Raw genomic sequence first — 24,201 nt, 5'->3', positions numbered from 1 at the left:
TTTCTAAATTTCTGATCCTCTGAATGAAAACAGAAAATTGGAAAAACAGTTTAAAAATCCAATTTTTTTAATTTGTCAAGGTGGAAAAAAATGAAAAATTGGATATTTTAATCCATTTTTCTGTTTTTCCAAATGTCCGTTAAGCGTTACACGGACCATTTACCATTTACCATTACACAACAGTTAATGATTATGTTGCCAGATCAGTATACATTATAAAAATTTAAAACTCCCTGCAGAATTTGAGATGTTTGCCCAGATAAATGAATTAACCACATATATTGTTGCAAATTAAGCTTTTAATTGACAAATTTCATGTTTTTTTTCAAAATTAAACAACAAATAATTTCAGGATCATGGCTCCTAAAATATACGTCTTTTAAAGATTGTCACGTCTTTCCTCTTTCAGACAGTGTCTTGTTTTACCCCTGAGTGGACGACACTGACAGTCAAGTTTACAGTTTACAGGACGGATGCAACAGTCAAGTGTTTTTTTGCGTCTCCTCTTTCTGACGCCGATGTTTTAATATTGTGTATCGAGGAATCTGAGTCCTGATTCGATCTTGAGTAAACAACATTTTTTCAGTACTTCCTCAAAGCAGACATGTTTAGTCCTGTGATTGTATTTATGTATTTATTTATTTATTTGCTCTAAACTTTTTGAAGTGACCTCTTAACTTCAGGAGTTAGTCCATCGTTCATCAGTCTGTGCCCAGAAGACGATTCAGAAGAGTTAAGGACTTCAGGAAGTCAGAAATCGTTCATGGCGAACTATCTCGTTTCTGTGTGACGCTTGCTGAATATTCATTATCCCCAGAGGATAAATCCTTTGCCTTGTTTTTCTAGCACGTAATGAAGATTGAAAAAGGAGCAGCTAGAGGTGCTTAATTAGTTTAGTTGCAGAATTAATCATTGTTTTTTTATAGAGCAAACTCAGAGTGGTACAGTAAGACAGCATCGTCATGACTCTGACAGATGACTAACTTATAAAGACATCACTGAGACTACATTGAAGAGGTTTTCTGTTTGGTTTTGCGACGTGACTTAAAACGAGATGCGGCCTTTGTTGCCCCGATGCAACCTCAGGGAAGTCATTCCAAATCTGCGAGCTGTGACAGCCTCGTGCCACCTCTGCCACCTTCGTGTTTGAGTCTGGATGTTAGAACGAGAACAGAGACGTCTCAGAAAGAGCTGGAACGTTAAGACGAGAAAAAAGATCAGAAGTAAAAGCTGAAGCTTCTCGACGGTGAGTAGGTGATCGGTACGGGAGGCTGGGGCTGATGAAACGTGAGTAGAAGTGTTTGTGGTGTCAATAATCGTTTTCATGGCCCGTGTTTGTGCAGTTTTTCGTCAGTGTGAAAAAAAAAGACGTTTAACTGCTGCAGCCAGTCTGCAAAAATATGTCATTTTAATCTAGAAATGAGACGAAAACAACAACAATCTAATATCGCACATTTAAAATGCAGTGTAAACGGGAATGAATGAATGTAGAATGGGTTGAAACAAAAAGAAACTGATGCTGGTAAACGAGGGACACAAGATTAATACAACAGTTATTAAGGATGATTTATTTAGACAAGGACAAGTGATTAGGAACTAAATTAATGCTGGTTTTATTGATGATTATGTGTAAATTCACATGCAAAAAACATCAATAAATAGCTTTTAGATTTGAAACTAGGCAGACAGACGCAATTAATCACACATTAATTAATTAATTTGTTATAAATGTACCATGAAAGGATATTTTAATACTATTGTCAACATGGGGAGTGGACAATTATACTTTCTTTATGCAAATGTGTGTTATATTTATTACAATTCCAACAAAAAATGACAAATGCCGTCCAGATTAATCTCAAACGTTACTGCGTGCTCTAAAAGTTTGCTTCATCTACATAAACTACCCAGCGTGGTCTACCTACGACAAGGGGAAGGATGTGGTATCTGAGACTAGACGTACTCTTTGTGGCGTCTCGGTTCGCGTCGACAGTAAATGCAAAAAACCCTTTTGTTCCTGTGTTGAGAAAACCATCTGGCAAAAGCTTTGAAGCAGAACTTTCCGCTCCGTTCCAAAAGACCCCTTTTTTCTTTATCCGTTTCCGCTCGAAGGAGGTTTGCTTCTGGTCGCCGTCCACGACCCTGACCCTGCTGCTGCTGCCGCCGCTTTGGGGTTGCGGGGGTCAAATCACAGCACTGAGTTTAAAATTGAGCTAAACTGAGCTGCAATCACGTATAACACCAAGATTCCTCCAAGTTTCATGATGGAACAGTTCACTGGACATGCTTTGATTAATATCTCTGTCTTATCACCATTTATTTTGAAGATATTGTAGGTTATCCTTAGTTTAGGAAGCAGCCAAACCGCCGCCCAGCCAGTAGCAGTGCTCCGACTCCTCATCATCTCATATCCGCTCCCAGACAAAATGTGTGACTCCATCATCGACACCATTTACTCGTTAGCGCGGCGGCGGGACACTGTGCAGCCTCCAGGTCCCGCTCCACCCATCAGCCCCCTAGAATTTAGGTCACATGCAGCTGCTCTGAGAGTATTTGTTTGCCTGGCTGTCACCTCTCGTTACTCGTCCCGTCTCCTCACATCTGCGGCGTGGGGGTCAGGCGGGAGACCACTCCTTTAATGCATGCCTGCTTCTTACTACTGCACAGCAGAGTGGGTGTTCGCACAACGACGACGGCCAGAATCGTTAACGTGCGAGTGATGGATTATTAATGGTGAGGTGGCGGCACAGTAGAAAACAAAGTGTATTGTGCAGCCATGAAGGTTTGTGTGTCTTTGTTTTAAGTGAATTTATCTCCTGTAAAAACCTAAGTGAGCGATTTAACTGCAGAACACGAGAAGCCGGGAACATCTTGCTAACGCTGTCCATTTTCTCTCTTGTCTGTCTCAGTGGGGGGGGGGTAGATACTTTCCCTCAGGGGGGCTCGGCGTTATTAGAGAGATTACTGTGACCTTTATTTGCCCCTCAGTCTCAGCTGAACCCGCTTTGACTTGTGTGGGGGGGGGGGTCGAGCGTGGCTGTCACAGCGTCTCTCGGAGCGACAGGACACACTTTGCAGTCAGCCGGGTCAAGCCTGTTCGCGGTGATGACCGAGCACGATCCCCCAGGAGGTGAACACATGCTGCGTGGGCGTGAGAGAACTGCACCGCATGCATATTTATCAGGCGGGACGTGTTTGTTTTCTGGCAGCGACGTTAGTTTTGTTTTCTTCTGGCGTTAGAATATTAGCTTTAGATAATCAAATGCACAAGACACATCCCTTAGAGCGAGGGGGGGTCAGACCACAGGGTCCAGTCTGGCCCTGCGGGATGAATTAGCAGACAAGGAGGAGAAGAAGAAGAAGAAGGGGCAAGGATGAGGAGGAGGAGATGAAGGAGAAGGATAGAAAAGATGAGGTGAAGGAAGAAGGAGGAGGAGGAGAAGGAGGAAAAGGAGGAAGAGTAGAAAAAGGAGATGGAATAAAGGAAGAAGCTAGAGAGGACACGGAGGAAGATGAGAAGGAGAAAGGAAGAAGAAGGGGGAGGATGGAAAGGAGGAGGAGGAGGATGAGGAGGAGGAGTAGTGGAAGGAGAAGGAAGAGGAGAAAAAAGCAGAGGAAGAGGATGAAGAGAAGTAGATGAAGAAAGAGGAAGCGAGGACGAGGAGGAAGATGAGAAGACGGAGAAGGAGAAAGATGAAAAGGAGAAAGGAAGAAGAAGGGGGAGGATGAGGAGAAGGAGTAGTGGAAGGAGAAGGAAGAGGAGAAAAAAGCAGAGGAAGAGGATGAAGAGAAGTAGATGAAGAAAGAGGAAGAGAAGATGAGGAGGAAGATGAAAAGGAGAAAGGAAGAAGAAGGGGGAGAAGGAGTAGTGGAAGGAGAAGATGAGAAGGAAGAGGAGAAAGCAGAGGAAGAGGATGAAGAGAAGAAGATGCAGAAGGAGGAAGAGAAGATGAGGAGGAAGATAAGAAGAAGAGCATGAAGGGATGTCACTTTTCAATAAACTTGGCACCTATTCCTAATTTATCCACTAAGAGTTGTGAACATAACAAGAACCTGGGACCCAGAACTAAGCAGCAGATTGTAACGTACGTTCAGCGTAAACATTTTCATAATCTAAAACAAAGGAAAAGTCTGTAGTTGTAGTTATTTATAGTTAATTATGTTATTGTGTTACTGGTCCAGCCCGCTTGAGATCAGGTTGAGCCGTATGTGGCATCTGAACTGAAATGAGTTCGACGACACACCGCTGCCTTAGAGGATATTTTTATAATTTAGGCCATCCTCTTCCTCATTACGAAGGGTGTTGAATATAACCGAGCGAGCTGGGTTTCAGTTTACATTTGGGTAAAGTGGCACAATTAAAAACTAAGGCCGTGGTAGCTCTGTGCTTTCTCCTGGCGTTGCAACATCTGGAGTCACAAGCACATTTAAGGAGGTTTTTGTTTTTTTCTGAGTGGACACCACAATTAATCATGTCCAGTTTATCCCACTGTGGGATGACTCGGTTTAATGCAGATTTTGTACCTGATTTACCTCCATGAACTGCCACAACTATAGCTGTTGATAATCGGCCAAACTAAAACTACTACTTTCTTTTCTGATTATAATAATAATAATAATAATAATAATAATAATACCTTTATTTATATAGCACCTTTACAGTAAAAACAGCATTTACAAAGTGCTTTGACCATTCATTCATTCATTCATTCATCTTCTATACCCGTTTAGTCCTGTTAAGGGTCGCGGGGGTCTGCTGGACACCCTGGACAGGTCGCCAGTGCATCGCAGGGCTAACACAGAGAGACAGACAACCATTCACACTCACACTCACACCTACGGCCAATTTAGAATCACCAATGAACCTAACCAGCATGTCTTTGGACGGTGGGAGGAAGCTGGAGAACCTTGAGAGAACCCACGCAGACGCTAGCCTGGCTCCGCCTGCCTACGTACTTCCGCTCATTTGCATTCCCTACAGTACTCCGTCTGGAATAGCTTGATCCGCTAACGTTTACTCCGGCCAGCTGGTTGGCGAACCAATCAGCGAACAGAGGGCGGGTCTGAGAGCGATTACGTTTCAGTTGCGCGCCGAGTTTGAAATGTTTACACGAACGGAGACGGATATACTCGAAGCCATTCGCTCCGTTGTGGATATGCTTCCTGGCATTACAGCACTTTTATTCCAATTTCGCGTCCTTAATTGCAATGGGGGATGGTAGAGTAGCGATTTGTTTACTTGTTGCGTTCTTGAAAGCGGAAGTACGAGGCAGCAGAGCCTGAAGGCTCCGGCGCATAACATACGTCATTACCAAACGTTAGTGATTGGTTAAAGGAACTCCGATGATTTTAAACCTCAAACTGTGCCCTCCCACCAGGAAATAAACGTTTGCCAATGGAGCTAGGCCAGACTCTCTGCGAAGTCAGAGTCTGGTATCCAGGCTACGCAGACACAGGGAGAACATGCAAACTACACACAGAAAGGAACCAGTCGGCCCATGGATTCAAACCGGTGACCTTCTTGCTGTGAGGCATCAGTGCTAACCACCTCGCCACTGTGCCGCCTGCTTTGACAATCAATCATGAATAAAATACTCAGGCAAAATGAGAACGACCAACAATATTTGAGAAGACCAGTGAAATAGAATGATTTTAATTCAAGTTAAAAGTTAAAAGACAAACCTCACGTAAAAGCAAGTCTGTAAAAATGAGTTTTAAGAAGTGATTTAAAAGAATTCACTGACTGTGCGAGCCTTGTGTCCTCAGGCAGGACGTTCCAAAGTTGAGGGGCCGTAACGGCAAACACCCGGTCACCTTTAGTTTTGAGCCTCGACCTTTGGAACAGCCAGAACTAGGGAACCACCTGAGGATCTAAGGCTGTTATGAAGAAATAAAGGGGGAGAGACAACAGATCGAACATGTTTGCAACAGGATAAACTAATATTTGTCCTCATTAAATATCCTTAAAAAGCAATATTTTTAAATTAACTTGAAGCCTTTGAGGATTTCTTCAAAAATCTTCTGTAGTTAAAATATTGCCCTTCGCCAAGTCACCGACTGAGATCTGGAAATACTTCACTAAAAAGGAACCAGGGAAACTTTCTGCTTTGGCCATGAATCAGAGTTTACAGACTGACGTAATGGTTCAGTTCTGACATACTGTACTCAGACCACATTTATGTAATATAGTTACTGTGAGGTTTTCTTTTTAACTGATATCACAAATACTTAAAACTTGACTCTTACAATGAATAGAAACTATAAAACCCACATTGTAAGGAACCAGAATCATTTATTAAAGATGTTGTAATAATCTCTGTAACCGCTAAAACACAACCCGGGATTCAAGTTGTAATAAACAGGATTTTAAAAGATTTATTTCTGCGTTCGGGATTCATCAGCCCCCAACAGTTTGATGATGATGCACTACGTTGTCAAAACACATCGCCGTCATGTCTCTGTTTTCTCCTTCCTGAGGTGACGTTTACGTGAGCTGGTCTGAATCTTCTGTGGCAGATTGTGTACGATGATATTATTTGATGCTGCTGTTCTGGTTTTCGTGAGCTGACGTCCCGTCTCTTTGTTCAAGGCTCCCGTGTAGACGTAAATAATTTAAATAAATGCTTCGTATGTGCGCGTGCTTTCATCAAATCTAACTGTGAAAGGTAATATGAGGAGATGGGGAAAAACGAGACTGGGTTTTAGTCTTGTGGTCAAACCAAACAGCTTCCCAAAATAGCTCACAACATTGAATATTCACAGTCGCCTTGTTTCCCCCTTTTTTTCCAGCCAACAAACCGTCCGCCCCATCACCCGCGTCTCGTCGTCAGCAAATACCCTCCAGGCTCTTTGTGATTTGGAAAAATAATTTTCTTCTCTGCTGCGGTTTCTTGGGTTTCTGGATTTCTCCTCCAGCTCCAGCTCCAGTGGAAGTCATACGTCGTCGTCGTACCTCCGCATGTATCTGTGATGCTTCTTTGTCGTTGCAGAGCCTCGCGTCCAGAAGCACAGCCTGCAGACGGCGCAGAACCTCCTGCAGGAAGAGGTGGCACGCGCCGAGGAGCTGTCGGAGGTAAAATGAGCCCTGCGCCTTTTTTTTTTTTTATTACTCGCCGAGGATCAGACGCAGTCTTTTATATCACTTTGGCAGCGCTGTTGTGGATTCTTGAAGAGTCTTAACTGCCAGCCCACCCACTTCTGTGCAATCTGATCTATAAAGCCATGTACTATACATACAGCGAGCATGTGACAGCAACTTAACCCACCTCACCACAGCAGCAGAAAGGCCTGTTCATACACGTGTCAGCGTTTCCCCTCGGTTTACGGCTTTTTGCAGGCGGCGTCTGTGTCAGGCCAAACAGGTTGACGGTTGACAAACAGGACAATTACTTACAGCTGTTTACAACTATGTGCAATGGTTTTATCCACAAAGGGTTCATCTTTTGTTGCTGCGGTGGATCTTTCTCGGCCTCTGGAAGAACATTTCCAGTGCGTCTTGATATGCAACACTGGACACATCTGGCCCATCCATTTTAAGAAAACTCAGATAATTCCCCGTTCATTCTCTATCTACTGTTAGCCTGGTCGTCACCATCCTACGTTTCCGCCCAAAATTTGATTTCGGTCTGGCACGGAGTCTGGCCCAATTGCACTTCTGCGGTTCGCGCGAAGCTTGTAGTTCAACAGCATAGCAACAATGGCGACGGAGGAAGAGACGCTGGAAGCCATCCGCGAAGTTGTCTCAACTTTCGAGAGCATCACGGAATTAAAACCAGAACAAGAGGCTTGTCTTGTCAGTTTTATAAATGGCAAGGACGTCGTAGCTCTCCTTCCAACTGGCTTTGGGAAAAGTTTGATTTATTTAACTGGAAGCGGAAGTGGTAAGAGCCTGAACTCCGGCGCACAATATACGTCATTACCAAACGTTGCTGATTGGTTAAGGGAACTCCAATGATTTTAAACCTCAAAATAAGCATCCGCCCATTACGGAGACAGATTCCTATTACATTGGGCCAGACTAACGTGCCAGACCGAAATCAAATTTTTGGCGGAAGTACGTAGGATGGTAACGACCAGGCTAATGTACTGTATCTGTCTACTTACTTACTATTGTTTATTTACCTATCTGTCTATCTATATATCTATATTGTGTGCTGTCAGATTCTACACTAGCTGCATACATTTAGTTTTCAGTGTCCTAAAGACGAGCCTCAAGTTTGGTGACTCGAAGAGACGGCGAGGAAGCCCAGCGCTTTAGATTTAGTTCAGTTTAGCAGCTGCCAACAAAAAGATAAATGACCCCAATAGTAATCTAATAAATGATTCAAGTGAAAGGAAAAAAGAAGTCTGGTGAGACGGCCTCACTTTAATGCAAGAGTCTGACATTTAGTGGAAATATTGGCCTTCTTGTTGAGAGTTAAATGGAAATGCCCGTGCAGCTGTCACAGTCTCGCTGAGCTTAATACATCAGCGCATTAAAAAGACAAGTCACAGATTTATTTATGAAATTTTCTTTATTCAAAAACACAAAATGTTCCAACAGTACTTAAACTTAGCGGTCCATTGTTTTAACTTTTTTCCCCCCAGGGTGACTATAAACCAAGAAAACAAAACATTGGGTGTCTCTCTTTTCATTTAAGGGGGAATTATACAACTTTAATTTCTCCCATGTTTCTCCAAATTAGTTTTTCTGAAGCCTCGTGGAGAATGGGATGTGATTCTTTCTAGTAGAACGGTTTCATAAATTATCTGTAGATGTAGGAGTCTGGTTTGAGCCGTGATTTGTGATTGCTTCCCCAGCTGCACCTCGTAGATGTTGACTCAAAGAGGAGCCGTCGCCAATTAAAACTGTATGAGGTTTCACTGTTGGGCAGACCCAGAACAGGTTACAGTTTTATAATGTATATATTTATTTATTCTGACATGATTTAAAGGTGTTTGTAAGTTACTTTCAGGCAGAGCGAAGCTACCGGTTTTCCTGTTTTCATCCTGTTTTGTGATTTATTTGTTCGTAAAACTCCCCTGTTGACGCTGACGCATCACAGCTGTGAAGTGATGATTACACTGAGCTCATCGCCGTAGCGTTCCAGCGCCACGCCACAGGACGCTGCTCATGCTCGTACACAAACACGTTCACCTGCATGAGCTCACTGACTCTTGCCTGTAGGCCTGTATTGTACTGCTCTCATCACAAAACCTGCACGGATTCCCTGAGATACATGTACTGACACGGCAAAACTAAGCAGCAGCAGCAACACACACACACACACACAGCCAGACCTAGCCCTCACTGCTATGGTAAATTCATGATGAATGAGTAAGTGCTGATTAGATAAACTCAAACATCTTAGCAGTCATTGTTCATTTTTGACGTTATCTCTGGGAGAACGTTTCCTGCTCTGTCCCACTTTGAAGATTTTTCACAGTTTGTTGACGAGATGCGTCTGTTTCAGTCAACGGCAGCTCCGACGTGAAGAGACACAGATACCAGAACACACGTTGGCTTTTTAAATTAACTCTCCTTATCTGCGCGACAAACCCCCGGCTCGCTGATTGAGCTGCCTCAACATTAGAGAGAAGTGCACCTTTTACAGCAGATGTCAGGTTAGATATTAAACTCTTCCTTTTATTTTTTTGGCCTGTTGTGCCTCTATTTGCTGGTCGTAGATTACTTTTTAAATTAAGTTATAAACCACTATTTGCACAGGACTAGTATTATCTGGGGATGATTTAGAAATGACATCCTACGTCTGTCCGTGGTTATGATGTCTCTGCTACTTTCTGCTTCACTCCGCTCCATGTCAGAGGTAATATCATACATTTTATACCTTTTGCAGCTTTAGTTACTTTACTGATTTGGGTTAATGATAACTAATGAGACTTTTCCGGATGTGACAAACACATTAATGATTGACTAAATGAAATCCAGCACATCTAAATATGGTCCCATCTGTCCAAACTTTGATTTATAACACAGCTTTCATAATTAAAAGTGAAAAGAGGCAGAAAAAAAAGCAGCAAATCAAACGAAAGTCTTAAAATAATAAAAACACACGCCCCAAATCACAGAGATGGCGATTCACAGGACCTCTGAAGGTCATGGTCCTTTGCAAATGTGGCTTTTGTCTGCGATCTAAATCCCATGTGAGTTGCCCATGTCCATTATTTATGAATTAAAAGTGACGCTACCATATTTCTCCAGACACAGAGGTCCCATGACGAAACTAATCCCGTACAAATCTGCGCGCACGCATGATTTAATGTATTTTATATGCGTCGTATTTTATTTACTGAAGCATTAAATTGTTTTACACCAAAAACTGAAGTGAAAACAGTTGAGGTTTTTAATGCTAAGCTGCAGCGGTTTCCATTATGTCTCAACAACCTTCCCACATCAAACACATGGAGCATTGCGCCCACTCAGGGTTGGAGGATAAAGGAGCGTTCCTGTCGAGGTAATAAAAATATTAACAGTTAATTTGATAATGTAAATATATTCAAGGACAGTCGCACCTTGTTTTAAACATGAAACACTTACTGGACTTAATGAAGGTCCTTGTTGGGATTAAGCCGTCATTATTATATTTGTTTTGATGGTGTCCATTACATACAGAAAGCTAAAGCTGCCGTCTTGTAGTAATTCATCACATTCGTCTCGAGAACACAACGATAAGCGGTCGTGTTTCAATCCACGGCTGAAACACGCATCGCTGCTCCGGGCTCGGATTGATCCACGCATGCCCACCTCCCCCCACCCCACGTGGCTACGATCAATACCTCCACGGCTCAGTCTGGAGATCGGCCCGCTGATTGATTAAGCAACAGCCAGAGAAGACCAAGCAGCCCCGCTGAACGAGTGCTTAGAAAACACCTCGGTGCAGACGCATTAGTAAATATTTGATACGGGTCAGAGGCTTTAATCTCATTTCATCTGTTAAATAAACTCATAACGGTTTAATCAAAGGTTTGTAATGAATTCAGCAGCGTCGTTCAGTGGGTTGTTGGTTCACTGGGAAAAGATTTTGATTTTGATAAGAAATAAGGAAGAGCTTGTTTTTTTGAAGATTTTTACAACGACTCTGTACAACAACACCTTCTCCTCCCGTTGCCTTAAGTCAGACATACTCCCTTCGCAGGAAGATTCCTCGTCAGGTACCAACATGAACAAAAATATCTGATGCAGGAAACAACAACTTGTAGATAAAATCACCTGTCAGCCTCCAAGCTGACCTGGTTTTATTTGATTTGCACAAATTTGAGCTGAACTGAGAGAACGTATTGGTTTGAGTGGTTAACCAAAATCAAGGCCTGCGGATAAAGTTTAAAAGCGGTCGGACAGCAGCGAAAAGGGGACTCGTGTTGGTCTAAAAAGCCTTTAACTACGTTAACTATACATACCAGGACTCAGTAACTCATAAAAACTTAATATAAGATGTTTCCACACTGGAAAAACTAATTCGGTGACAATTATTATTGTCTATTATTTGTTTCTTACATTTGGCGACGTATTCAAATCCCAAACTATAAAATATTCTCTTTATTCTCATTTAAGTCAAACAAAACCAGGAGATATGCACACTGGCAACTAAAAAATAACTGCCATATTTGCTTGAGATGTTCAAGCTTCTGTTAAAACTTTCAACAAGTAAATGACAAATGCAAAAATCAACTTAATCAGCGACAAACAAACAAACAGTTATTACTTGTTAGATGCACAAGGGTTTGTTAATTAATACCGCTCCGTATGTCATCGTTGGTGAAAGCTACGTCTCTTCACCTCATTTATATTTTACTTATTGTAGTAAATATTCTCGGGGACCAGAAGCTTCTTTATTTACCGTCCGTGCCAGATGTGGACGCTCACAAGTCACCGTGGGAGGAAGTGTAATAAACAGGAAACTCCGCCAATCAGAGGCTTAGAGGATTTACATTAAAGCAAACATCCGCTCTAATATTTGTTCTGTGATCTAAAAACCTCAGTGTCGACAACTTTCATGAAAAAACTGTGATTTTATTTTATTTTGACTGAATGGATATCAGTCAAAAATAGTCTCCTCCTGCTTTTTTACGTTTGCTAAAACTACAGAATATATAGATATATTTTTAAGATATTTATTCATGACCTGTTTCTGGAGACTTAGTAGTGAGCTTGGGGCAGTGAGTGCGTTCACTGATAACTCCACTTACTTCCAGTTTTCTTATAAAAATATCTCGCCTCATTAGCGGCCAGTTTGACTCGTGTCAAGAGAACAAGTTATATTTCTCCTTAAATGTTGCCTCCTCAGACAGCAGGTCAAGCCTTAGCGCATCGCAGAGGTCTGGAAAAACCAGGTCACCGGGAGAAATCAGGTTACTCTGGTCACCATTTAGAGCAGAATCAGTTACTAGATGGATAAACTTTTAATAGATTCTCACAAACGGGAGGATATTCTGGGTTTGTTGGGGTGGAAGCCCAGAAGCAACAGGCCTCAGAGTTTCAGGATTCAACAGATGTTTATTCTTTTAAAAGAGCAGAGAGTGCTTCTCCTCTGTCGCGTACAAAAACCCTGTGACTTTACAAGCAAAATAAGCAGAAGGTAGCTTAAAAAAATCAGAAGATCAGGGTGTAGTGACACCAAAATATTTAAAATCGCAAAAATGTAGGAACTTACAGACGACTGAATGTGTTCAGTGGCATTGATTAAATCGCTGTCAGACTGTAATTAACCACAAGAAACATAAAGCATGATGCCACATGATGTACTAAACTGGAGATGAGGGGTCCCAGGTTCGCCTCCCGTCGTGTCCAGGTGTCCTGTACAAGCATCTAACTCCAACATTGCTCCGCGAGTGCAGTCCTTAGTCCTTAGAGGCTGCTCCAACTGTACTGTAAGAACAAATGGATCAGTCAAACAGCAGGAACTGCAGTTTCCCCACTGCGGGGCAATTAAGGGTTAAAATTATTATTATTATTGTTATGTTTGTGATTAATTCATTACCTCTAGCTGTTCATAACCCAGACTCAATCAATAATTGTTAGCTGAAAGTGACGATTTAACAATTTAAGGTTAACAAATATCAGTTTACTATCACTGTTAACAATTCAGCCTTCTTTACACTTGTTTAATAGTGATTTATTGAAGGATAAAAAAAAATGTAGTGAAGGAATTAGTCAACAAATCGGTTATTTAAGCCATAGATTCTCAACTGACCTTTGGCTAAGCCCCGCCCTAGAATGTAGATTGACCAATCACAGCTCCCACAGGGGTCCGACACTTTTTTCACAGCGCTCCATTGACTTTAACGCAGGCGTCTCATATTTTCGGTCTCGGCAGGCTATACTGTCGGTATATATCCAGCATCCAGGGTATGGATAAGCCCAATGATGTGCGCGCAAAACCCTGTGGAGCTAACCGAAACATCACCGTTACAGCTTAAGTTGCATAGCTGTTGATACGCTAGCACACGCTGAAGAAATACAACGTTATACGTGCGTAACGTTAGTCCGTTTGCTTCGTAATAACGATTATAGAAGTGAATAGAGACGTACCCAGCTTTGCATGAACAGTGTTGCTCCTTGATATTGATACCAGAGCCTTATAGATAACCAGAAAACCACAGCCCAGAAGAGAATGTCGGACGTAGAAACAGTAACTAAGGGGGGCTTAGCCAAAGGTCAATTGCAAGGCGTCCGTGAAAATAAAATATCTTTAAAAAAGATCCTGTGACATTTATAGAAATAGCATTATTTTATTCAAATGTGCCTGATTTGCCTCAAAGAGTGAATAAATACCATAATGCAATTTAAAATGCGGTTTCTGCTGTTTCTATAAAATTGCCCCGCCACCCCCCAGACCGGGTGGGGGTTCCTCAGGGTCGATCAAAAATATGCAGGGGGGTCCAGGACCTAAAAAAAAGGTGGAGAACCACTGATTTTAGCCTCTTTTTTTGTGTAAAATAAGGTAAAACAAGCTTCGTCTTGCTTCTAAAATGTAAAGATTATTATTAATCTAATACCACAGTAAATGGACTTGTTTAAACCTGGTTATTTGTTGCCTGGAAGCCAGATCAAAGTTCCCCCTGACCAGAAACCTGTAGTCGGGGAATATCAGTCTCTCTCTGATGGAAACGTGATTATACTCCAGAAGAAATCTACTCGGCCAATCAAATCATTTTTGATTTACGCGAGATGGACAGAACAGTAACGGGGACGTCGTCCTACATGTCATCTGAAGCTCTGATAAGTTGATTTAGTTTAATTTGAGTAAGTTCTGATAAATTATATTGAAACTGAAAGAGCGTTAAAGGGCAGACTGTGACTAAGGCCTTTGCCACATTCAGTTTCATTGCTCTGATCAGTTGTTGGAGTTTCCAGTTTTACACAGAGGGTTTTTTTTTTTTCTTCCTCATAATGAAATACCATCGGTTACCACCAGACTCAAAGTCTGACTAAGGTTATTTATATGCATGAACATGAAATTAGCTTCCAGCGATTGGTCACGTGAAGCGCTGTATCAAGAGAGAGTGCAGGTGTTGAAATGTCTTTCAAAGCATTTGGTCTTTGATAGTTTAAAAAAAATAAAATAATCCTGTACCGTCCTTACAAAGTCTTGGACACGGACTCTGTTTCTCGCCGTAGGCAGAAAATATGAGCTGTAGCTTTTCTGAGTGGCGATTTCCGGCTGCCGTGAGACGTTATACAGCTACAAACAAGTGAGACTGGTGCAACAGAGCATTGTGTGTGTGCAGTCACTTTCAATCAGCACATCAAACGCCGTCACCTCTGCTTTCTACAGAGGTTAACGCGCTCTACAGCGAGACGGGAAAAGCAAAAAAAAACGTGTCAAAAATGACCACGACATCATGAGTTAATGAGGTTTTCTGACCTGTGTTTCTTTGAGAATGGATTAAACTGCATTTTTATGGTTTTGGCTTTAAACCGCCTCCATTTCGTCGAGTGAATATGATAATTCTCTGCCTTTTTATTCCCACGTCTGTGTAGAAATGAATCCGAGCCGCGGTTAATGTAGAAATCACTCAAAATACAACTTGTGTTGGGTTCAAGCAGACGGTTACTCACATTCTGGGAACACGTACGGAGTCAGATCACACGGCTTTCAAGCTCTGCCAGATGTAACAGTTGCGGCACATGGGCCATTGTTAGTCGGGTGAAATCTGCTTCCAGTGAAATATTGCGGCCGACAAACTGTGCCAAAGTTCACGGGTAAACATCCCAGAGCTGATTAAATCCTCTTCATACTTAGAGGAGTTTGTTTGAACGGTTCCCTGCAGTCGGACCCCCCGTTTTGTGTGTTGTCCCATCTCCTGATTCCGTTTTTATTTGTCTGCCCCGCTTCACAGGAGCTGCTGGAGAAGTTCATGGAGGGGAACGTGAGCCTGGATGAGTTCCTGGACTCCTTCCAGAGCTCCAGGAAGACGTATCACGTCCGCCGGGCCCAAGCGGAGAAAATGCAGGAGATCGCTCAAGCCAAGAAGCAGCCGGTGAAACCCAGGAGAGCGGAGGAGAGCAAAGCCCCAGAGGTGAAGAGGGACTCGGAGCAGACTCAGGAGCCTCAGAGGCCCAACGGTTTTGTAGCGCAGGCCCCTCTCAGGGTGTTCCAAGTCCGCTACGGCCTCACGCCGGCCATCCTCCTCCCTCATTACCCCGTGTCCCCGCCTGCTTCAGCTCCAAGCCATCAAAGTAGTAACCCTCTTCCTGAACCCCATCTAGGACAGACCCACATCCTTAGTCCCAGCACGCCACTCCCGGGACACGGGCAGCCGGTCGGCCTCAGGGTCATCGGACAGCTATCGGGCGGCTGGCCGGCTAACGGGCGGCCGGTGCGAGTGCAGCAGCTTTACAGGCCGAACCCTCAACAGCCTGAACCGCCGTACCGATAAACCAGAGGGAGGGAGGGGGGAGGAGGAGGAGGAGGAGGAGGAGCATGATGATGATGATGATGAAAAGCCAACTTGAGAGGTCTTCCAAGATGTGGAACCAAACGGGGGCTGTCACACAATCATGTACGCAAAGACTGATCCAGAGACAGGCAAGCGCCGCAGACGTCCGTCTCTGTTCTCCATCCATGATAACGTAAACGTCGAGGGAAGACGAGCAGAGGTAGAGGTAGAGGCGGCGGAGACAGGCAGGTCTAGGGATGGGTTGAGATAGCCGGTTTCATTTTGACTCTGGTAGACGAATCTCACTTTCTTTATTTTATTTTTTTATCAGCGTAGAAACATTCGTATATTTCTACGCTCTCTTACTTTTGTTTCAGTGAGGTCAGTCCATGAAACAGCTCCTCTCAGCTCGGTTACGGGCAGGTTCTTGTCACAAAAATGTTCCAAAAGATTAGAACCACTAACCAGTGAAGTGAATAACATTGAGGATCTCGTTTACGGTGTCATGTTCTTCTGGGGAAGCCTGGGTGCTGACATTTCCGTGGCGACAACAAGGGGGTGTTCCCTCAGATACGGGACGAGTACACCCACCGGCCATCCACGTTTCTTCAGTACGCGTCTCGTTTTGTGTTTGTGTTAAACGTGCGAAAACGTCGTCGACTGCACAGAAAGTCAAACTTTACCAAGTTACCAAGTACGGAGACGTTTGGAGACGCTCTGACCCGTTTGTCCCTTTGTCAAAGTTAGTTTCCTGCTTTTAACGTCAACTCTAGAGGACAAAATGTTCTCTTGGCGCCGTGATGACAAGATAATCAATCAGTGTTCTTCACTTCACCTGTTGTTGCTGTTAATTTCGGATAATTTGAGCCGCCTCTTTAACCTCCAGATTTGTTCAGACTCAGGTCAAAGTAGTGTTCTTCGTTCTGTGGTGAAGGTCGTAACTTAATTCAGACCTGACTGAACGTTTTCTGACACGAATCCTCTTTAAGTTTGTGCGTCTTAAGAACAAACGTGTTTCTGAACGAGCCCTGTTCCAAGTATCGGGAGCAAGTAGCTGGTGAAGTACTAGCAGCCCTCAGCTATTAATTTAAAGTGTCAGTTACATTTAATTAACATTTCCAAAGTTATCCTGCTGCTGTCGTTTTTATTAATAAGGCTGCCGCTTAAAAACTGCAGCGAGGAGACGTAGCTCGACTCAGTGCTTGATCTCAATAAACCGCTATCGATCCCCATCCCTAGTTAGATAGTTTTTAATTATTTTATTATATTTTACACAGATAGATGTGAAGCACAGGGTTGTGAAGCACATCTGTGACGGGGAGGGCGTCTCATTGTTCATTCATACAACAACCAAGGACACGGAGAGGCTTTAAGAGACACCAGGAGTCATCAGAGTGAATCATGACCTCAGTAAAACGGTGGTTTAATAGGAACTTTCTGATCTTATCAAATAAAAGCAGTGACATTCATGAACGCCGACATCAGATATCACTGCCCAAACAAAGACACTGTAGAGCCGAGCAGGTGTATTTATTAATAACTCCCCAAAACTATAACCTGTCGATATCATCTGCAGCGTCACGCGACTCGGGGCAGACAAACACCCGAAGCCTTCAGCCTTTCTGCCGCGGCCTCATTAACGGCGCCGCAGCTCGCAGCGTCAGTGAGCGCGTTTTTTTTTTATTTATTCATGTAAATCCTATTTTAAATGGCTGACTTCAAAGCTTCTTGTTTACCGTGCTGAACGAAGAGCTGCTTCTCCTTTCAAGGCAGACGGTGTTTTTTGTTTTTTTTTATTTCCCCCCCTCGATCTGAGCTGCAGAGTGCGGGGAATTTAATCTCTATGAGAAATGCCAGAGCTCTCTGAGCCCACAGTCCAACAGGAGGAGGAGGAGGAGGAGGAGGAGGAGGAGGAGGAGGAGGAGGAGGTTTTCTTCTCGTTTTCTCCTTTTTTACTCATTATGTGTCCTGCAGCGTTTTTAAAGGGAAAAGCTTTGGATTGTGGCCGTAACGGTTCTGCTCTTGAACATAACGTTTCGCTCATTAATAACTCATAAGTGCATGCTTACTATAGCCTGACCAAGTACATGAAAATGCCTTTTACAGGCCGGTGCCCAGTTCCATAAAACCGCCTGGTCACGTTTCTTTTTTTATAGTTTTAGCCATCGTTTCTGTCAAATAACATTCAGAAAGTCGACCGTTGAGTTTACGCTCACTTGCCAGTTCATTAGGTACACTAAATCTGTGTTTTTCATTTTGGAGTGCATTAGTTTTACCTGTTGTACCCTAATGTTTTGGCGAGGGAATCTGAATTTCTAGGTTAAGATACTACAGATTTACAGCTTTGTATCAAGGGTCTCTTTTCTGAAAGGTGAGTGTTTTCATCCCTACAAGTAAAACAAATCACCTGGAGTCTAAATAAATTAAGCAGCAACTTTCGGAGCCTTCTCTTAAAATCATGCAGCTTTTGGATGAAAATCACAAACTCGTCGTTCGTTCAGTTGGACATATCTACCGTGTCTAGTTTGTTTAGCTTTTTCTGTTCTTATTTATTGTGCGAAAGAAAAAAAAAAATGAATAAATTCAGCAATAAAAAAGTAGCAGTGGTGTTAAACGACTGTTAAAAAAGAAAACGGGAGAAAGATGGCTAAAACGTGAATAATAATAATAATAAAAAGTTTGATTTCAGATGCACAGATATTTTTAACTAAGAAAATATAAAAATACACCTGAGATTTTTATTATTTTTTTGTTGGTGGAAAAAAATAAAAACGATGCAAGGGTAACGTCCTCTGTTCAGCTCGAGTGTTACCTCATGTATTCATTGCTTTTTTTTTTTACAGAAATGATCAACTTACCTCACAGGTGTTTCTTTCAACTCCCGTTATGTTTCACTTTTTAAAGGAAATATGTTTAATCGCTTTCTCGACGAGTTTTAGTTGATAAGTTTGCGTCTGGAAGCCAGCGAGGCTAACGATTAGCAACCAAACAACTTGCAAACACGTCACTAGCTCCAGTTACAGTATGTGGTTGTGAATACCACTAGAGGGCGCTGTTCACGTGAAGGCAGCATTAAAACGTAGCTTCACGTAAAAGCTACAAGCGAGAGGAAACTACAGTAGCTAGCATGGCTCACCAGCATCCTGTTTGTTTACCTCTGTGCTAAGCTAAGTGGGTGCTAGCTGTGGTTCATATTTAAGCATATTTCCTGAAAAGTTTGGACTTTGGGGAAATAAGAGTAAATAAATAAATAAATAAATCTATTTTTTCATGTAACTGGGCACTGGCTCCAACCAGACATGTAGTTCTGTGTCCACTCAGGGTCTTAGAGCTTCTCAACTAGCACAGATGGACCCGGGACGACTGTGAGTTCGTAGCCGTGGGCCTCGCGTCGTCCCCCTTTAGAGGACACTCTGACCACACTCATAACCAAATCGCCTCCAAATTATAAAATGATGTTTTATTTTTTAAACACAGTGCTGTCTGAATCCTCCGCATTCACCGGGGTTTTTTATTCGCGCCTCGTGATTCGTGTAAACTTGGGATATCCTCAAAATGATGTAAAGTGCTTGTGATTTTGTTTATGTCGTATGTCTCTTGACGAGGACTCATCCCATCTGTCTCCATATGGTGGAAGGCAAAGAAATTATTAGCCAGATAAATGAATGTCGTTTTAGACTTTAAATTCAGCCGGATGCCCTCAAACCTTTCAGATGATCTGCACAGCCGCGTCCTCGGCGAGGAAGCCGTGGCTGCAGGCCTTCCTGCCACATGATTATGTGCGATGTCAGATCCGATCAGCGCTGCGGACGGTGAAGATGAGCTAATAATATCCGAGTTAACTCGTGTACGTCCCCACATCAGCTCATGTCCCGCTACGGTATGTGTGTGACTGGACGCACGTGGCTGTCAGAAGCCCTCGGAGTATGTCAACATCTCGGCCCGATTACGCAAAGAGGACAAAAAAATAACAGCATGTCTCTACTGTTGAATGCAGTGTGGTTTCTTTTTCTGTCATTTTGGACATCTTTTCAAAATAAAATGACTGTTTACTAAACCGCTGGTGCACAGTCGATGATTGAGAATCTTTTTTGTGAATGCAGTTTTGCAGTGACGGCTGCTTTAAAACCCAAAATACTTGGCTAAATGATCTGACCTGAGAGCTTTTGTGTTTTCAAAAAAAAAATCTGGAGATGCAGCAATTTGTGAAACGTGGAAATGTTTCTGATACAATCCAGCAACTCACTCCATCTGTTTAATAAAGTCGAGTGCTCGGGGTAAATCCTTAGTCGTTAAGTGGGTTACAGATACACAGGAGAAATCAAATATACCTCAGCTGCTTAAGAAGAAGCAACAACTGAATCCGGAAATAAACAAAATGGTTCCCATCATGTGGGTCAGGACCCCTCAAGTAGCAGCAGGATTCATTTCAGGGCTCATCAGTTAAAAAGAAAGTTGTTGTCCTGCTTGCCCTCTATGTCTGGGAGAAGTTATACAAATATAAGTTATTTAAAAATGAGTTACAGACTAAGACACAAGCTTATTAGTAGCTGGAAATGTTCTTTTAAGATCTGAGGACATCTGTTTTGCCGTTGCAGTACCACAAGCGACCACTGGGGGCAAATTGGCAGTACTGTTCAGTGATGGTGTATTCAGCTCTTTTAATACGTCCAAGAGGAAGCCGTGTGAAAGCAAAGACAAGCTTTTGAAATTATTTGATTATTAGACATCTGTAGGATTTTTTTTACATGTTTTATTTTTTTCTCCCAAATGTTTTCTTAGAATTTGGTTTAATCATCATCACCTGATCACCTTCAAGAGTCCTGGCTCCTTTCAGCTCGTCGTTTTTGGTTCATTCTCAACATACGAGCTGAAAATGAGCAGAAAATACAAAATTGAAAGTAATATGGGACTAAAAGATTTAAATATCTGACTTATTACTTTGTTGTGAAAGCCAAATGAAACCAACTGGACGGTAAGTGTTTGCGAGGGTAAAATAATTAAACCACTTATCTCACTGCCAGCAGGTGTTTGACTGAAAGGTCGCTGGTTTATATCACTGGTCCAGCTGGGACAGTGATATAAAACCGTCCACAAATGTCTCAGCTAGGTAACACCCAACATGGCAACCACATCTGTCCACTCATGTCAGTGGAAAACCAATAAACTGTTTTAATTCAAGCTTATATTTCAAATCACAGCATTTAGTGAGACGTGTTAAATCTATTGAAATATTCCTTTCTGGTGTCTGTGAAGGTTCTCAGTCATCCAGGTCAGAAGACGTTTCACCACTCATCCGAGTAGCTTCTTCACTTCTAGAACTGAAGAAGCTACTCTGGTACAATAGGACACGCTCTGCTTCTCCTTGTACCGTTTAGAAGCAGCTGAAACGTAAACATGATGAATATTTTTCCTGGCAACCCGCCATCTGGTCCTCCGGGACGCTGTCTGGTTCACTAAAACACAATAAGAGACACAGTGTGTGAGGTAAAGTGCAAAAAAGTTAACAACTTCTTCAGCCTGTCACTGTGAAGTAAGAATCTGTCACGTCTGGATTTAGCACAGTAACCCTAGAGGAGCTTGAATCAGTATTTTTAGCAGCTCTAGCAGCTCTAGCTCTGGGGACGGCAGTGTTGGACAGGTTGGTCCAGGCTGAAGTTATTAGGTTGATGGACTGGGTCATGATAGTACAGACGTGATTGACTCATATTTGTGGTGGATGGATGGATTGCTCTGACGTGTTGATCATCACGTTTTGTCCACCCGTCAGTATCAGTTGTAATAACAGATCATATAGCGCCGCCATCAGGTTGAGATTTGACTAAGCAGCTTGAGCAGAATGTTCTCCCTGTGTCTGCGTGGGTTCTCTCTGGTTTCTCCAGCGTCTTCCCACCTCCCAAAGACATGCTGGTTAGGTTCACTGGTGATTCTAAATTGGCCGTATGTGTGAGTGTGTTAGCCCTGCGATAGACTGGAGACCTGTCCAGGGTGTACCCCGCCTCTTGCCCAATGACAGCTAGGCTCCAGCCTCCCTGTGACCCTTCACAGGACGGTTACATGGCCTCCATTTGCTAGCTTATCAGGGACATCACGGACATGTGTAATTCTTCTCCTTTCATTAACCTTGTTTTAATTGCAGGGAGATGTTAAATCCACTGAATGCCTGCTAGCAAACCATGCTAGACTACATGTGGAACATCATGTTAACTTAGACCACAGTATTTCAGAGGTGATGAGATGAAAACCCTTCAAAATGCAACACAGCACTTCGGTTTTATTGAGGCCTGAAACAGCTGTAACTGCACGGCAGAAATAGGTTCTTAATGAAAGGTAACTCCATTAGCTGCACCAATTAATTAATCATTAAAGAGTTAATTAAAAGGCAGCGCAGTTGCTCAGCGCTGTTCGCGCAGCAAGCAGGCCCTGCAAACATCCTGCTTCCTCCCTCACAGTCCAAAAATATCACAAGATGTAACCGCTAATAAAGAGAAAACTAACACGAGGTTTCATTTTCTGTCTACGAGAACAACAAAGTGTATAAAAAAATGCTCAGAAATGCAGATTACTCAGTTTACCAGAGGTTTTAATAATCAAAACCCATAGGTGTTCAGTTTATGATGAATAAAACAGAGAGATAAGTGTCCAAAAAGTAGAATGTCTGTACACAAGCCCATAAACACTGTCTATTTATGAAGCAACGTGAAGGATGATTAAAATCTCCTCAGTGTTATTCTGTAAGAAATGCTCAGCTGTCCAAATAAATCAGTTTAGTTGGTAAAAATTGAGTCTACTGGACGCGTTCTTATGCATGATCAGCTTTAGTTACAAAAGCAATCCACTGCTAATCACACTACAGTATCTGTGCCACCATTTAAGTGACCTTATACAAATATGTTTACATGTGAAATGATTTCAGTTTTCCTTCCTATGTCAATCCAGGAGTTGTCAATAAAATACATTTGCCACCTTTTACTGTTTTGTCTTCTTCTTCTTCTTCTGACTATTATTACTGGCTGCTGTTTTGTAAACAAAATCTAACATTGTTAAAGGAAAACTTTAGCAGAGTTACGAGAAATATATATATATATTTCCCTAAAAACATGAGTTACGTTTTGTTTTAACGACCTCTAGTGGTTGACGCCAAAACGACACAAGTTAAAGTGACAGCGCCCCCTAGTGGTAACAACTAATGTCGAGATGTCGTCTTTGTGCTTAAACTTAGCAGAATTGGATTTGCACACAATTTATTTATTTATTCCAATTAATTTACTTATTGTTGTTGTTATTATTATATATTTTTTTCTTTATCAAAAGGCTTTATTTTAAACCCATATTTTGACCGTTAGCCGACCGTTAATAAGGCCACACCCCTGATCTACCGCTGTCCAATCAGAGAGCTCAGTCTATCACCTTTTTAATTTTAAATGAGCGATGCTCAGTAGATGAATATTACTTTTAAAATGAATGTTAATTTTGTCCTGCTGTCAGTTTGTATGCTTTATTGGAAACCAGATCAGAAACATTCAAGGAGAAACACCCGGTAAGAGTTTTTAACTGTTAACCAACGGTTAGTCGAACTAGCGGCTAGCAAGCTAACTACCCACTGCGGTAGATAGCCTTAGCATTAGCGTGTCGTTCCACGCGATTTTACGATGCTACAAGTTACATGCAAATTTGGTGAATTCATTGTGCACTATTTTCACTTTTAATTTGTTTAATCCTAAACGAACAAATGTACCGCTGTAAATAACTGAAATGTGGCGGATAGCAACAGTAACTAAGGAGGGCGAGGCTTAGCGGAAGTTAGTTCAAAGTGTGCGCGCCGTGCTTTCTCTTTGTGTAATTCATCCCATCTCCATCACATAAATCTGACTGTTATCAGTGAACCAGCTCTCTCTCAGCTTTACAGACGCTGCCGCAGCCTCCGCTCAGCCCCCTCAGCTCAGTCAGCCGCTCAAGGCTCGCTGTGCCAATCCCTTTATACAGTTCTGCTCATTGTTATGCAGATGAAGCCCGGTTAACTTGCGTCTGTAAATCCAGATGAGATGAAAGTCATTTCAGAAGCCTCTGACTCCTCTGACAAAAAGTGTAGAAGCCGGTCTTAAATGAACAGCCTGGCTCCCTGCTATAACACCTGCAGAGACGCACAGGCTGCCACAACAAGGTCCAAACATGAGGAGGTGAATAAATGTTATCACAGGTTGTTGTTTTTGTCTGTGCTGACAAATCGGGCGAGAGGCGGGGGTCCACCCTGGACAGGTCTCCAGTCTATCACAGGGCTAACACAGAGAGACACTCACACCTACGGCCAATCTAGAATCA

The 24,201-nt window shown here is 42.6% G+C and overlaps 1 protein-coding gene across 1 annotated transcript in view; it reads left to right on the top strand.

The window, feature by feature from the left end:
* The window catches only part of vps37d (VPS37D subunit of ESCRT-I), a 33,247-nt gene extending 17,367 nt beyond the window's left edge, over positions 1-15,880 (top strand). The window contains exons 3-4 of the mRNA XM_084564740.1: positions 6,990-7,072; positions 15,340-15,880. Coding sequence (XP_084420866.1) covers positions 6,990-7,072; positions 15,340-15,879 — 623 coding nt within the window. The 3' untranslated portion in view covers position 15,880. The remainder of the gene's footprint in view (positions 1-6,989; positions 7,073-15,339) is intronic.
* Positions 15,881-24,201: the final 8,321 nt, after the last annotated feature.

This window comes from Chelon labrosus (assembly GCF_963514085.1).
Source record: "Chelon labrosus genome assembly, chromosome: 17".
NCBI lineage: Eukaryota > Metazoa > Chordata > Actinopteri > Mugiliformes > Mugilidae > Chelon > Chelon labrosus.
The sequence above is the reverse complement of the archived record's forward strand: the minus strand, read 5'-3'. Positions and strand labels throughout refer to the sequence as shown.